Consider the following 15,688-nt stretch of genomic DNA (forward strand, 5'->3'; position numbering starts at 1 on the left):
AGGCGTGCACGGGACTAGGAAGCCAGGACGCGCGTCCGATGAGGGCGTTGCAGACGCGGACGTGGTGGTAGTTGACCCGGTGGCGGAGGACGGTGAGGCCGCCTCGTGAGGCCACGGGCTCGGCGGACATGAGGACGCCAGACGCCCAGAAGGAGGGCGCCGTTGGCCTCGACGCGGCTGCCGAAAGCGGCCGGGCTGTGGAGGATGGCGCGGCGGGCGGTCCTGGAGGTGGCGGCGCAGCGGACGGTGGTTGCCACGTCCACGCGCGCTAAGATCTCGAGGAGGAGGTGGTCTACGGGGCCGGGCGGCGGGCGCGAGTGAAGTTCGCTTGCTTTGTTCCGCTAATTAGTGTTTTTTTCTCACGCCAAATCAACATCAGCCATCCGTCACAAGTCGGCCAGTAATATTTTTCTCTCATAACAAATCAGCACTAGCTAACAGCCAAGAGAACGATGTGTTCGTTTGGCTTGTCAGCCAACCAACCAGCAGTATTGTTCTCTCGTACTAAATCAGCATCAGCCACCAACTACCAGCCAGTCAGCAGTACTATTATCTCGTAACAAACCAACCACAGCAAAACAAAAACACAGAGTCACTCCAGTCTTTTGATCGGAATTAGGTTTGGCGTGATCCTCGGATCTTCATTCGGTGAATGATATTTCCTCACGCTGTCAACTAGGCATTCGGGAGGTGCCTTGGCCTAAAAAAGTACACATTTCTTAATAAATACCGAGAAAACAAAAGTAATCCAAAAAATTGATGGAAAAATACTGATATTTCTTATTTTTGTGAAATACAGGACAAATATTTCAGTTTAGACTAGGCGACTGTATTCTCAAATTTGGCTATCGAGCTCGCAACATTCACAGAATCTTTTTGTTGAATGGTAAGTAAAAATAAACTGAAGTTATTCCCTCTTTCATCGTGTATCTCGAAATACTATGAAAAAGTTGGTACCAAATAATTTCTTTGATATATAATAAACTCACTATAAAAAGGAACTAAACATAGAAATTACCAAAATACCTCTGTCTAGCCCGTGCATTTAGTGCCAAAAACAAAGATGTTCACCAAGTGAATTGAAAGTTACTTCATACTCGTCATTGGAAATTCCTGTACTTAGTGCCTTTCTTGGTTTATTCAATTTTATAGCGTGGTCATGAACAATGATGAGAAATTTTGTACTACTTTCAGAAACTAAGACATAATCTTCCCAACTAACTGATCTGAAATACTGAAAGCGGGGGCAAAGTCATCGCAAATTTGCACTGTATTGGTGTCTTCAGTCTTCACATCTGAAGTTCTGAACCCTCTTCTGGCCACATCGAGTTCCTCCTCTCCTACTCGGGGTCGCCGTGCCGCCGCCGCCGTTGGAGGGGCGAGAGGGAGATGGATCACCACCACCCGCAGCAGCCGCAGCACTACGGCGACCCTTACCGCGGGCTGGTGCTGTCCCCGCAGCCCGACCACCACCTCCACGCTCTTCAGTACCACCACCATCCGCAGCCGGCTCTGATGTCTCCACCGCAGGCGCAGCCGCAACCGCAGCCAGGCCTGATGTCTCCACCGCAGCCGCAGCCGCAGCCGCAGCCGCAGCCGGGGCTGATGTCTCCGCCACAGCCGCAACAGCATCACCATGCATCGCTCGCCTCCCACTTCCACCTCCTTCATGTAAGGAACAGCATTGATAGGGAGGTTCCGGAATTGTGTGAGGAATTTTGGTGTTTTCGGCGGTTTTGCTCCTCGTTTAAGATAGGATAGATGTTAGATACCCATCGCTCGGGTGGCGAGGGAGGAAAAAATTGGACGGCCGCCACCCACACCACACCCGCCAAAGTCCACCTGCGCGGCGGCCGTCGCCGGTGTGCGCTGCGGTGGCGGCAGCGTCAAACGACGCTGCAGGGGCAGCGCAGCGGTCGAGTCGCGCGGCCATGGGCGGATCCGGTCGGGAAGGGCTCGATCCGTGGGCCGCATCGCTGGATTTGATCGACTACTCCCGCTCTGCTAGTGCGTTGTTTTCAAAGATTGGGAACCTGGGATTCTGCTATTTGTTACAACCATGAAACGTGGGCGCTAATTTGTTATGTTTATTATTGCGCAACTTGCAATTTCTTCACACCATGATTTTTACTTTGGCCTGTGGTAGTGACTGGCACAATGGGAGTTCATGAACGATGTACAAGGGTGTAAAAATGGCTAGGGCTAGATGAGTGTTACTGTTGAGGTTAATCAGAGAACTTGTTTTGAGAAGATAGATCAATATGAGAAATTTGTGTGGGTGCTTGAGGCATTTTCGATTTTCTTAAGCTGGTACTGTCATTTTTCAGTATATCACATTCTTGTATTGGCATCTAGCATTTAGGCTTGTTTTTTGTTTTTGCAAGTAGCAAATCTTTGTATTCGCACATAATATAGCTAATTTTCTTTCTTCCTTTTATTCTTTGATTGAGAAAGTACTAGAATTTATCTTGAAATACTATTAGCTTTTTTCATTACATATTTTTGTGCTATGACAGTTGGTCACAAGATTAGCTGATGCGATTGGTACTGGAACAAGGGATCAAAATTTTGATGCACTGGTAAGATTTTATCTTCTAATTTTCAAGGCAATTGCTTTATAGATTGATTGATGTGCATACTCATAGTCTTGTTAGAAGCAATACTTGTAGCTTCACTGTAGAAAGGAATAAATCTACATAGGCCCCTCAAGTATTGAAGTTCATTTACTTACCCCTCGGATTCATGAAACCAGGTAAGAGTGGTTTTGCTGACGTGGACAAACTTGCCCGTGTGGCATTGCCATGGTTTTTAAGGTGTGGCCTAGGCATCAAGGTGCTCAAAAGTCCTGGTTGTCTCCGTTGCCTAGCCAGAAACAACATCATCTGATGTTTATCTCTTCTGTCTCAGATTTCTATGTGCTAGACAGAAAAACAAACTAACCTAAACTATTCCTTATTTTCGTTTTCCTTTGTTTTGACATATCCTACTGCTGTTGTTTATTGTTAATAGTACATTATGGTTACTGCTATGTGCCATCTACTTCCATGCTATTTCTTGTAGAAAGATTTTTATAAGGCCCATCCTAATTCCATTATGTTGTTATAACGAGAAGCTTGTTTTTAATATATAGGTGGAAGAGTTGACCAGCCAATTTGCCAGGTGCCAACAATTGTTGAACTCCATATCAGGAACAATAAGTTCAAAATCTACTGTAAGTTCTGTACTTCTTTTCCTGACTCTGTTGCTTTCTTTTCAGTGGTCTCTTCTGTAGTAAGTATTGGGTGCAAAGTGCATTGTTCTGGCTAGCGAAGCATAATTTGTTTGCTTTGGCTTATTTATGTAACAAGAATTTTGCATTTACTTATTTTGAAACATATCGCATAGCTTACTATGAAAATATCATGTAGAATAATAATATCTGTTTGTTATAGTGAATTTTGTCTAGGTGGTCTTTTATCCTTGGATCACGTTAGAGTGAGAAGTGATATATTATCTGCCTTTGCATCATCACATCCAAGCTGACTTTGCTTCATACTAAGGATCGGTAGTGTCCCAGACTGCAGTAACTTTTATTGTATGCAAACCTGTTTGCGGAATGGACATGTGCGGTCTCTCAATCGCACAAGAATTAAGATAATTTTTTTGTCCTTGGTATCTGACAAAGAATAATAAACTAGAGTATTATGTCTGCATCAAGTTTTTGTAGTCTCGTAGCCAAATCCACCTAAAAGGTAGTTCTTAATGATTATTTATTGATGTGACTGTCTTTAGAGTTTAGCTGGCTTTGACCATTTTTATTGCAATGTTACTAAAAACTGTTCATATCACTTATCAGTCAGTGACTGGCAGTGATTAGTTTTCCACCTGGTACCGGTAGCACAGCAGCTACCAGCGGATACAATATTTTAAGCTATTTTATTGATTTGGAAAATGCAAATTTTATATGTTGGATGTGCGCTATTTTCTGAAATTTTGAAGGAATTGGTAGAATATTGAGTTCCATTGGTGACTACCTGGTCACTCAATATGCGAACCATGTGAAACTAGTCAGTTAGCAACATCTTAACCCTTTGTTTTTGTAATTATTTTTTATAAATGCACTTTTGTGTAATATGAATCTCACGGAAAACTAGGTGATTGAGTTGCCACATAATTCTAGGTTTCTCTTGGAAAGCTAAGAACTAGTTATTCCCTGCCTTAAGCTTCAATACTCATGGCAACTGTTTCATTTCTGTTACCAATAGACGGTCGAGGGACAAAGGCAGAGTTTGGATGAAACACGGCAGCTGCTTGACCAAAGAAAGTAAGAACTCGATTATTTATTCAAAAGAAAAGTAACGAATAAATTTCAGAAAACCACCTGTTTATTGTCTTATCTGCAAAGGGAAAATTATGGGTTTGATAGTTTGTAGCACCTGTAAACCCAGGATGCATCGTCATGGCTTTAGAAAACCTACCTTTACAAATTCCAATCTGATCTGACGCACTGGTCCTACCTGAAGTCACAGTAAAGGAGCAGCATGCCTGCTTCAGTTGGAAATTCATTAGGGTGGGGTTTCTGAAACCATGACTCACAAAACCTGGGGATCTGCACTGCAAGCAATATAACATGGGTTTCTGCAAGCAAAGCATGGGGTTTCTGAAATTTACTCTTCATCTGAAGTTTGAAACTGATTGTGTTAACTGTATCTTGTCTGTCAGGGAGTTGATTACAAAATACAGAAGCTCAATCGAAGACCTCCTCAAGGGTGATACAAGATGAAATGAAAACCATCATAGTGCTTTGATATTTGGTAGTTACTGTCACCAATAGTTGAAATCCCTTTGTATTTGAATTTTCTGGTATGGGCAACTGGAAGATGGTCCGGAGTAGGGGCCTCGCGTTGTGATGTGGGAATTGAAGTAATGCACTCAGAATGTCGAAATGTATACTGGAATACCTTACAGGACCCGATTGAGTAATTAATTATCACGGGATGAGCTGATGGACCACCTCATCCTACACAGCTACACTGCTTTTCCTACACCGGGGCGAGCTGCTTGGGCGTGCTCCTGACTTTGGGCTTGTTTGGCAAGGCTCCAGCTTCGGCTCCCTTGACGCTCCTGCTGGAGTTTTACCAAACGCTCTGAAGGTGGAGCAGCTCTATATTGTAGATTGTGAGAGCTGCGAAACCGACTTTGCCTGCGAGGAGACGGAGTTATAAAAACGGAAGCTCCTGTGCTTTTTACAGCCCTCCCAAGCGGGGCCTTTACGTGGTTGATGTGGCTTGCTGCTGTGCCTGCTCAGCGTCTTCGTCTGATGTCGTGGGCCGCAGGCACAGGTACCTGAGCCTTTCCCTCCTCACTAGTCACCACGCCCCTTTTCTCAAAAAAAAAAAAAAAATCACCACGGCCCTAGATTGTCGAGCCTGAATGCCAGAGTCTGAATGTGAGGGTTGATGAACTGAAGTACTGCTGAAGAGGAAGGAACGGCCAATATCACCCTGCGGCCTTGCTTAAAATCGTGCGGTTGTAATGCTGTTAGTTTCTGGCTTTCTGCTAGTGTAAAGTGCGTAACATCTCATCTACAACTTCAAGCCTTGTTGAGCGTCTCAAAAACGAGGTAACTTCTCTGTGAGAGATGATGAACTTATACAAATTAAACTTGCGTCGATATTATAGCCCGCAACAATTAAAATGGATGTTTGTTTTCCAGCAGAAAATCCAACTAGTACGTCCACCAAATCTTTTCGAACAACATTTGTGGGCTTTCTAAAATGGCAAAAAAAGATATGTTTCCTACAAACACGAATGTAATGCGGTTGTAATGCTGTTAGAGCATCTCCAGCAGTTCCCCAATAATCCCTTCCCAATAACTGGTATTGGGAGATGTCCCAATAATAATTTGAGAATTATTGGAGGAGTTGCTTTTGCAGTCTCCCAATACTCTTATCTCAATACAACAACGTATTGGGAGAGTATGAACCCTCTCTTTATTTGAGGGGAGATAAGATGAAATTTTTAGACATCCAATAGTTATTGAGAAAAGAGAGATGTATTAGGGAATTGCTAGAGCACATCTTTTTTCCAATAGTAGAAGATTATTGGGAATGGAGGACTGCTGGAGATGCTCTTAGGGTCAAAACATCACACCCTTTCAGCGCCACACTATGAGCTGTTTCCTCACGAATTGCATTGGGTTGGCTAGTGTAGAGTAAATAGCAAAATAACCTAGTATTTTATTAATTTCATAGGACAACTCTTTGCAGAGAAATAATACCATACTCATTGCGCTATTTTTACATATCCATGGCACATGACAACCTCTTCCCAACAAAAAAGATCACCTAGGGTGCTGAAAAATTTTGTATATAATTCTAACTCCATGTTATCAATCCGCCTGTGTAGGAAGACTTTCCTCAAACACTCTATCCCTAGCCTTTTCAGCCTGCAAATAAAATTGTGAAACAAGTAATAAGAACATATATTTAGATTATGGAAATATGAACAATGTTATTTATATATTGGAAGTTTCATTTTCAATCGAAGTTTGATTTTGCCACGTAAAAGGATTACAAAATAATCATGAATAACTGCTTGTTCAAAAGTTTTAATCCCTTTCTATTGGATATTAGATCGCGATTAATACATGGGAAATATCTTCTGTCAGGCTTTGTTACCTCAAATACCAATAGGACCTCAGTAACATTTTATTTTAAGTTTACATTATATTGGAATATTTTAGTAGCCCAAATCAGAGTCTGAGCTTTTACGACAATTCTTTTTTTTTTGGAGATTCCTAACTGGTTGATGTTCACTAAATGCTTAGATTATTGGGTTTCTGATACTGTCGACAAGATTCACAAAATTACTGAACTAGATCTCATTAATTGTTGACATGTTTCAAAATTTGTCAAACTATGTTCGAAATTTCATGCCATTTTTTTTTAGAAATTGTGCAGCTAGATTTAAATTTTTTTTTTGCCTAGTTTTGAAAAATATTGAGGGCAAACAATTATCTAGCAAAATTTCTTTTCAGAACCAGGGTCTATATCCTAGCAATACTGAGTATTCCTTTTCATAACCCAAGGCTAAGTGATTAGAGAGAAGCAATGACTATTAAAATGAAACTTTAGAGAAGGAAAGCAGTTGTCTGTATCAGTAAAATGGTATGGAGAAGAAGCAAGATCTACAAAAAGGAAAGGAGAACCTACCATCTTCCCCCAATTTGTCATTGCAGTGATGACTGATAGGAGAGTGACCTGTGTAGCTCCACCAGCTATCATGCCAATCCAGAACCCAGCTCCTCCTAGATGGAATGCGAAACCGAGAACAAGCGCCACAGGAATGCCAATAAGATAGAACGCGCCCAGGTTAACATAGGCACCTAAATGCTGCCATCCACAGCCTCTAGAAATACCTGATGGTAGAAATGGTTTTGAACCAGACCCTTAGTTCTATTGTTTATACCATGCAACTGACAGTATATTATTATTTGTGAAGGGCAAAGATTGGTACCTGAAAGGACTCCTTGGAGGTTGTCAACAAGAACTGAAATTGAAAGCAACGGTACCATTCTGGTGACATAATTTACAACCTCTTCCTCGTTGCTGAAAGCAATTCCGATGAAATGGCGCAATGATAGAAGAGTTGCGCTCACCAGAACCGCAGTGCAAATTATAATGGATAAGGAGACAACTACTACTAAGCGGGCGCCATCTGGGTTCCCTGCACCTAGCTCATTTGACACACGCACGCTGAAAAATGGACACAACAGATATTATGTTAAGTAGGCTGTAGAAAGCGATATAATTTGATGAATGATGATAACAACATATGCTTAGCCCTACCTCGCAGCTGTTCCAATGCCATATGGGAGATTGTACACCAAGACTACTGTAGATATGCTGTTCAAATATGACATTAATTAGGTAGACATTGCAGCACATGATTGAATAGCTTCATAGTTACAGTTATGCCTACCATATTGAGAGCACAGAAGTTTCAAGTGCTGGATTTGGTAAGATCCCAGAAAGCAGAACAAGCAGCTCATATGACCACCATTCAAGACTGTTGTCAAGAAAATTGATTAATTCTCACCAAAAAAGAACAAAGTAAAAGACTAGAAACTTATGAGGTCAAAATTATTTTTAGGATATGCATTACAAAACTCGAAGCTTATGAAGAAAAGCATGTCACATTCTCGGAAAAAAGAATATTGAAAAGGATCTGTAGTCCAAACTATGACACTTTCATACGAAGGCATCATCTATATGGAAACAGGAGAGTGACATTTACTTACCAAATCATAAGAGTCGAAGGTACAGCCAACCGCATGAAACTGCCAATTCCTCGAAAAGTTTCCCACGTGGGTGCAGCACGAGTTTTCTCACAAGAAGGTGAGAACTTAATATAAAGACCAAGAACCGTGACTTCAACCCAATCACAGAGGCTGACTGCAAAAGCAGCTCCAGCATTACCCATCCCAACTTTGTAAACCATGAACCAGCACAAAGGAATAAAGAGAGTGAGCGTTGTCAAGGAGCTCAAAACCATGGGGAAAATCAGGCTCTGGGACTGGAGGAACTTTGACAGGCATTGAGCCACACTGTAGGCGAATAAACCAGGGATAAGCCACAAGGCATACTTCCCGGCCTCACTTGCTATTTGTGGATCCTGTCCTATGAGAGGAAGTACATCCGGGAGGAAAAGCCATATAATGGCGATGGGCACACTCGCAACAAGGAGCACAACTATGGACCTGTAGGTAAATAAAGCTAGCTTGTGATACTGCTCTGCGCCGTAGGCTTGTCCACAAATAGTTTCCAATCCGCATGCGAGTCCCATCTAATGAAAAGAACAAATGTATCAGAATGAATCAACGAAATTATAAATATAAATTACATGGCATTAAATAGAAATAGAGCCACCAACAATCATTATTTGATTAAACTTTTTTTTGTCAGCCAGGTCTCAAACTGGTCACTCTATCCGAAGGTGCAGCTTTGTAGTTGGAGGATATAGGTGAAGACTGAAGAGTATTGCTATAGCTTGAGGGCAAAAAGGACTTGAAAGCAAAACTGCCAGCGCTTTTTTCCCAGAATTTATGCATTTTGATACAATTACCGTCTGATCAAACTCTGAACTCAGGTCAAGTTTGTAAAAGACTATAGGCTACAAGTATTACTTCTGTAAAAGGCACTTAAAAGGCTGACTTGCCTTTTCCAAAGGCCCTGTGTTCCAACTCCCAATTTGGGGTGAGCTCTTTTGGGCTATGTCATCAAATCTACGTGCGCCTCTCTTTCTTTGGTGCTCTCTGATGTTGTTGATCTAGAAGGCATCTTTTATGACACAGACAGATGCAACTGATGTTGTTGAAGTACAAACAAAAGTCCACCTAAACGAGTGGATGGAACCCATCACCCATGCAACTGATGCACCCTACTTCAGCTTGCATAACAAGTGACGCAACGAGATTGAGCAAGTTTGGGCCACACCCCAATCCAATCCAGTGCCGGGTGACCCAGCCGACCTCGCGGCTCTTCTTAACTTTTGTTTTTGAAAAAAAAAGAAAAGCAAAAGAAAAAGGAGGGGGGACACTCGATTAGGCTTACGAGGACGCTGAATCCCGAGACGTTGGTGAGCGAGTTGGCGATGGCGGCGCCGGCGAGCGGCACCTCCCCGAGGTGCCCCACCATGACGGTGGAGATGAGCTGCATCATGAGCTGCAGCAGCGCGACCGCGATCATGGGCGCCGCCAGCGCCGCCAGCCGGCCGGCCTCCGCCGTCGCCTCGGCCCAAGAGGCGCCGCCGCGCCACCAGCGGCAGCGGCACCCCGCCTCCTCCTCGCCCCGCTGCGGGGGCAGCAGCGGCGCCTCGGACTCGGACGACCCCATCGGCTGCCGCGGCCGGCGTTGTCTGTTGTGTCTGGCTGGTGGCTTGGTGGTGGAATCGTGCCGGGACCCGACGACCAGACCGGCGGGGTTTATATAAAAATGGGAGGCGAGGGGCGGCCGTGGGAAGGAAGGAAATGGAAGACGGAAGCCGCCGGCGCCGACCGCGGAAGGGAAATCCCAGCTAGCTGCTAGCGGAGCCCAAGTAACGACCGCTGGGAGTGGGTGGGACAGTACTAGGAGTAGTATTGTACTTGTACTCCTACTGGGATTTGCCTGCCGGCGGGGGCACCCGGATCGCCACGTGGTGAAGGGTCAAAAAGGCTCGTGGAGGATGGGACGGGGGGACGAGAGACCGTGCGCTGCTCCTGACGGGACGGAACCTCTTGCCGTCTTGCGGCGTCGGGACGCTGCTGCACGCAGCAGCTAGCAGCTATCACTGGTGCGCCGCAAGTGGGGACGCGCGTGACGCCGAGGGAACAGTGCAAGCCGTGTTTGGTTTTGTCTGAAAAAATTTCGCGAAAACTTTTTTATATTTTTGACCACTAATTTCGAGTATTAAATAGAATCTAAGTACAAAACCACCTCCACTACCCTCGGTAAATCGCGAGACGAATCTAATGAGGCATTTGACCATGTGATTAGAGGATAATTACTATAGCATCACTGTAGCAAATCATCAATTAATTAACGACATTAGATTCGTCGCGAAAAATTATACCCATCTCTAAAATTTTTTTGTAAATACATTTTATTTAGTACTCCATGTAGATATTCATCTTTTTGTGTAAATTTGATTTGATTTTTAACCAAACACGCCCAAAGTCTGGTCTGCCCATCGTCTGCTGGTGGTAGCAGCTCGCGATGTGATGCTGAGGGGCAGTTTAGTTCCCAAAATTTTTTGGGTGAAAATTTTTGGACAACGTTTGACCACTAATTAAAAATATTAAACATATACTAATTATAAAACTAATTACATGAATGGGCGGGAAATCACGAGACGAATATATTAAGACTAATTAATCCATCATTAGAGATTGTTTATTGTTGCACGACATTGTCCAATCATGGTCCAATTAGGCTTAAAAGATTCGTCTCGCAATTTCACCCGAGGGTTGTGGAATAAGTTTTGTCAGTTATTCACATTTAATACTCTTAATTAGTGGTCAAATATTGTTAGCACCCAAGAATTTTTTAGAAACTAAACGGGCTCTAATCATACATTCATGGAGTCCGCTGCTTGCACGTTTTGTTTCATTCGTTGATGGATGCTAGCCGGCGTTGCCGAGGTCACTTCAAATCGTCACGCCCTTATCAGTAATTTTATACAATTTGGGTTGCGAAACTTTTGTTAGGAAAAAAAATCGAACATTTTAAAATATATACGAGTACATTACCTGAAGAAATAATTTAGTCATATAGTGTACTTTATAAATAAAAGTAAATGATATAAATTCCACAAATCTAAGAAATCTTACTCACCTAGTTAGCTGAACTCTAACGACTTTTTGACGAACGTATGGGCTCCAACCTCGTAATGGTGCTTGCATTTTCTAAATTTATTTTTAAGAAATGACATGCCTATTGACACTGGGGAGTCCGTAGTAACTTCTCATGATATCGGTTGAGTTGTCAAAAGTGTTTATAAAAGTAGAGTGTGCATACGTGTATTTTTAAAAGTGAGTGTATGCATTGGTTAAAAAAGATAACGTTGACGTGGGCTGTGTTTAGTTCCGCGAAAAGTTCCTAAAATTTTTCACTGACGCACATCACATCGAATCTTAAGGTACATACATGGAGTATTAAATGTAGTTAAAAATATAACTAATTGCACAGTTTGGTTGTAAATGACGAGACGAATCTTTTGAGACTAATTACTCCATGGTTGGACAATAATTACCAAATAAAGTCGAAACATGCTATAGCAACTTTTTCGCGAACTTTTTGCGAACTAAACACACCCGTGGTCACTCGGCATCAATGGTACTAATTTACTACCAACTACCTGCAAACGGGCATGGTTCGATTGCCAAGGTAGAGCATGACAAACATTGTTTTAGGAAAATGCTGGTCGCATCAAAATGAAATTAAACTCCCTGGTGGACTGGTGGTCTAGTATGGAAAGATGATATATATAGTTTCTTTGCACGCATTGGATGAAGAAGAAATAAGCAAACTACAACATTATAGCCAGTGCTGCATCTGAGAGTACTCCTCTGTCCGTGAGACCATCTAATCACTTTTATAAGTACAAGATTACAGGGTTGCATTCTTGGTCCAAACCAGTAGGAATGGTACCTATGAATGGCAATGGAAATGTGGAATGTTCCTGAGATAGTCAACCAATATATATATGTAGCCTCTTTGATTGGTCTCCGTCTATCGAATTATTATTTTTCTGAACATCTATACGCAGCCCTGCCGATGGATGGAGCGCATGCGGCATGCCGGTCAAAATGCTTCGTGGATTAAAAGACACCAACAAGCCAACAACCACAAGGGACTTTTTCTGGACTTGTCTTAAGAACCCTAATCTCCTCCGTCCGTCCACGAATGTGAGGAATTCTAGAATTTCTAGAACACTTTAGTAAAAGGAGAAAAAATTCGTATGCACCCATTAATCAAGTAAGTCCTTAGAGCAACTCCAACCCGCATTCTATTTGACCTCCTACTCTATATTTAGGAGAGAGAAGAGGGAAAAACATCTCCAACCAAACTCCTATCTCATTCCTAACTTTGAGAGTATCTCAAATCTGCTGGCCTCTCCTCCAACATTTAGGAATAGAATGAGAGTCTCTCATTCTTTGAGAGTGCTGTTGGAGATCATTATCAAATAGAAAAGAGAAATATGATGAGAGGCCTTCATATAGATGGAATAGAGGGACAAAAGTAGGAGGTGGGTTGGAGTTGCTCTTCCGTTGATGCTTATTTGTAAATCCAGTCAGTACCTGCTGACAGAATCGAGCTGGCGGCTCTTTTTTAAATAAAGAAAATGTAAAACAAAAAGGTGAGGGCTCTTAATTAGGCTTACGAGGACGCTGAATCCTGAGACGTTGGTGAGCGAGTTGGCGATGGCGGCGCCGGCGAGCGGCACCTCGCCGAGGTGGCCCACCATGACGGTGGAGATGAGCTGCATCGTGAGCTGCAGCAGCGCCACCGCGATCATGGGCCCCGCCAGCGCCGCCAGCCGGCCGGCCTCCGCCGTCGCCTCGCCCCACCGACCTTCCGAGGCGGCGGCGGCGCGACGCCACCACCAGCGCTTCGCTCCATGATCATGAGCCCTCGCCTCCTCTTCCTCCTCCGACTTACCCCGCGTGTGCGGGAGCAGCAGCGACGCCTCGGAAGATCCCATCGGTTGTTTGCGATGGTGCTTGCTGGGTGGTGGGTGGAATCGTGGAGACGACCAACGGGGTTTATATAGATTATTACAATCAGGGGCGGGGTTTAGCTGGAGGACCCCTGGAAAATCGCGGAAGGCGGGAAGGGGTCCTGCCCTCCTGGGAAGGCTGCCACTCTGTCTGAGACTGAGTGAACAGCAACGCAAACAACTGTACTTCTATAGATGCACATCGCATTAGTCAATTAGTAGTATTTTTCTCCTACAACAAATCAGCATCAGCTACCAGTCACAGCCAGCCAAATTGAGATTCATCAATAGATGCTTGTGTTCACTGACTCGAAATGTCATGCCCACTCACCCAGTAATTATTTTTCAACATTTTGGGTTGCAAAACTTTTTACAAGGAGTGATTAGATTGAAGATTTTAAAATTATACGATCTCATTTATCTAACGATTAGTTGTGTAATCAGATGATGTAGTTTATGTCAATTACAATTTACAAATGAGGAGGGGGGGGGGGGGGGGGGGGGTGATAGATAAATTCTAGAAATCTACATGGCCTAGATGCGGGCTCACGGAAGCTGCGTCCCCGTGCACTAGTGCGGCACGGGAAGATGCGGATCCAACCGAAGCAGAACAAGATCGATTCCGTTACCATGGGGGATCTCCCCAGGCAGTACATTTTAGGGAACAATTTAATTCTTTTGTAAAAATCACGTTTGGATTTTTTAGGTCCTCGGAGTCAGCGTCATGACCCATGGCCCATGGCGCTGAGTTTACTACCTCTGCTCTTGACGTGGCACGACGTCTAAGGAGCTCGCGCCGAGCCGGCTGCCCCAACACTGCAGCATGCGAATATTAAATTTTTACGTACAAAAAGTAATTGAAATTTTATGAGACGCCTGGGCAAGAGATGAGTTCGCTCCAAAATCGACTATTGTGCTTTGTTTCTCGTATTGGAAGTGTCTCTTACATAAGAGCTCGTGGCACTCTCTCACCTCATTTATCTCTCATCTACGTAAGACGGATGCTGAAATGAACAGGCTAATAAATTCTTATTACTGCTCTAAGCCACTCTAATAAAGATTCCGTTTATGCCATGCTAAAAGTGCTCTCACCCACCAATAACATTTAAAACCTGCCATCACTCTGCCACCAACACCTCCACACCTCCTTAAAATTCGACTCACCTACCTGCCTGCATGAATTATTTGCTTGGCATTTGCTGGTGGTGAAAATTCCGAAAAAAATTCAAAAACCTTTCCCAATTGGACGGTTGATCAGCTTCATGTTTGTTGTTTTACTATCAATGGAGTTCATAACAGAAAAGTACTAGCAAAAAGACACATTGCAAGTAGGGATACTAGAATATGATCATTTTTTACATGGTGCATGCACTAAGAGCGGCGGTGCCCCGAGAGAGGAGAGCCGTGAGCAAGAGATAGGGGAGGCACGACAGAGAGGAGAGGCGTGTGCGTAAGCGCCAACCTCAGTGCCGAGATGCATGGCGCCGAGGTCGGCCACATCATCGCCACGTCAACCACCCATGTAGCGCAAGGTGGTCACCTCGACACCAGGCATCGTGTTAGCTCGGTGCATGGGTCATGGCTAACTCCTAGGGTCTAAAAATATATACATACTTTTTCTAAAAGTCCAAACGTGATTTTTTTTAAAAAGGTTAAATTGCAAAAACTACGATCTCGCAAGCAGAGTGTATGCTCGATCCAAATGAGATGAGGCCGGCAGCAACCCGGACCGAAGGCGAAAACCACGCACAAGAAGAGACGTGGCTACGTTTTGGTCCAAACCATTAAGATTTAGTCTAAACTCTATTTAAACTAAAGCCCAATGGGAATGTTACGACGACCTAGGAATGGTACGTAGTAGTCGACCGCAGCAACCTAACCTAGATGAACGAATGGGTCCTGAGATTCTTCCATCTCAATGTTTGGCCTCTTTTATTGGTAGGTCCGTCTCTAACGAACATCGTGCGAGCCATGCCTCGTGTTATTTTTGGACACCTAATCCCAGTCAGCACTACTGACCAAGTCCATGGAGCATTGGAGTGGGCGGAATCCGACTCCACGATGGATTATAGGGAAGTGTGTGCAGACGGACGATCGTCAGGTCTTAATTCCAGACACACTGATGGTTCCTTTTCAAAAAAAAAAAGAGAAAAGACTCACTGATGGTTTAATGTTTGGTTGGTTCCTCAATACTGAACGCCCTGGGATTATCTCATGATCTGGTGAGATTTTGCGGCCGCACGCTCGTTTTCCAGCCGCCGGGCGCATGCTACTTTACACTAGTCTCGGATTCGGTGCATTCAGGCTAGTACTTTGACTCACCTACTGACGAAAAGGGACGGGTGCAAAACGTGGATGAGGGGTTTGGTGTCAGTGACTTGTTTAGTTGCGTCCGTAAAGTTTTTGAAATAGAATTTTTATATATTTGAAGTATTAAACATAGACTAAT

At 43.7% G+C, this 15,688-nt stretch overlaps 2 protein-coding genes across 4 annotated transcripts; one reads left to right on the top strand and one right to left on the bottom strand.

Annotated features, from left to right (window-relative positions):
- The first annotated feature begins 1,250 nt into the window (after positions 1-1,250).
- LOC120689918 (mediator of RNA polymerase II transcription subunit 9-like) lies at positions 1,251-5,010 on the top strand. 2 transcript variants are annotated; one of them, XM_039972368.1, is made up of 5 exons: positions 1,252-1,671; positions 2,517-2,579; positions 3,131-3,211; positions 4,245-4,303; positions 4,702-5,010. In XM_039972368.1, the coding sequence occupies exons 1-5, from the start codon at positions 1,390-1,392 to the stop codon at positions 4,760-4,762; spliced, it is 546 nt and encodes a 181-aa protein (XP_039828302.1). In that variant the 5' UTR covers positions 1,252-1,389; the 3' UTR covers positions 4,763-5,010. The 2 variants fall into 2 exon arrangements, with proteins under 2 accessions (XP_039828303.1, XP_039828302.1); XM_039972369.1 differs by lacking the exon at positions 4,245-4,303 and having other exon boundaries at positions 1,251-1,671.
- Positions 5,011-6,194: 1,184 nt separating this feature from the next.
- Positions 6,195-13,254, bottom strand: LOC120689919 (protein DETOXIFICATION 12-like). 2 transcript variants are annotated; one of them, XM_039972370.1, is made up of 7 exons: positions 12,904-13,254; positions 8,282-8,826; positions 7,963-8,049; positions 7,830-7,886; positions 7,498-7,736; positions 7,194-7,399; positions 6,195-6,427 (listed from the first exon to the last, which is right to left on the bottom strand). In XM_039972370.1, the coding sequence occupies exons 1-7, from the start codon at positions 13,222-13,224 to the stop codon at positions 6,371-6,373; spliced, it is 1,512 nt and encodes a 503-aa protein (XP_039828304.1). In that variant the 5' UTR covers positions 13,225-13,254; the 3' UTR covers positions 6,195-6,370. The 2 variants fall into 2 exon arrangements, with proteins under 2 accessions (XP_039828304.1, XP_039828305.1); XM_039972371.1 differs by lacking the exon at positions 12,904-13,254 and adding an exon at positions 9,594-9,987.
- Between the last annotated feature and the right edge of the window lie 2,434 nt (positions 13,255-15,688).

This window comes from Panicum virgatum, chromosome 9N (genome assembly GCF_016808335.1).
Source record: "Panicum virgatum strain AP13 chromosome 9N, P.virgatum_v5, whole genome shotgun sequence".
NCBI classification, from domain to species: Eukaryota; Viridiplantae; Streptophyta; class Magnoliopsida; order Poales; family Poaceae; genus Panicum; species Panicum virgatum.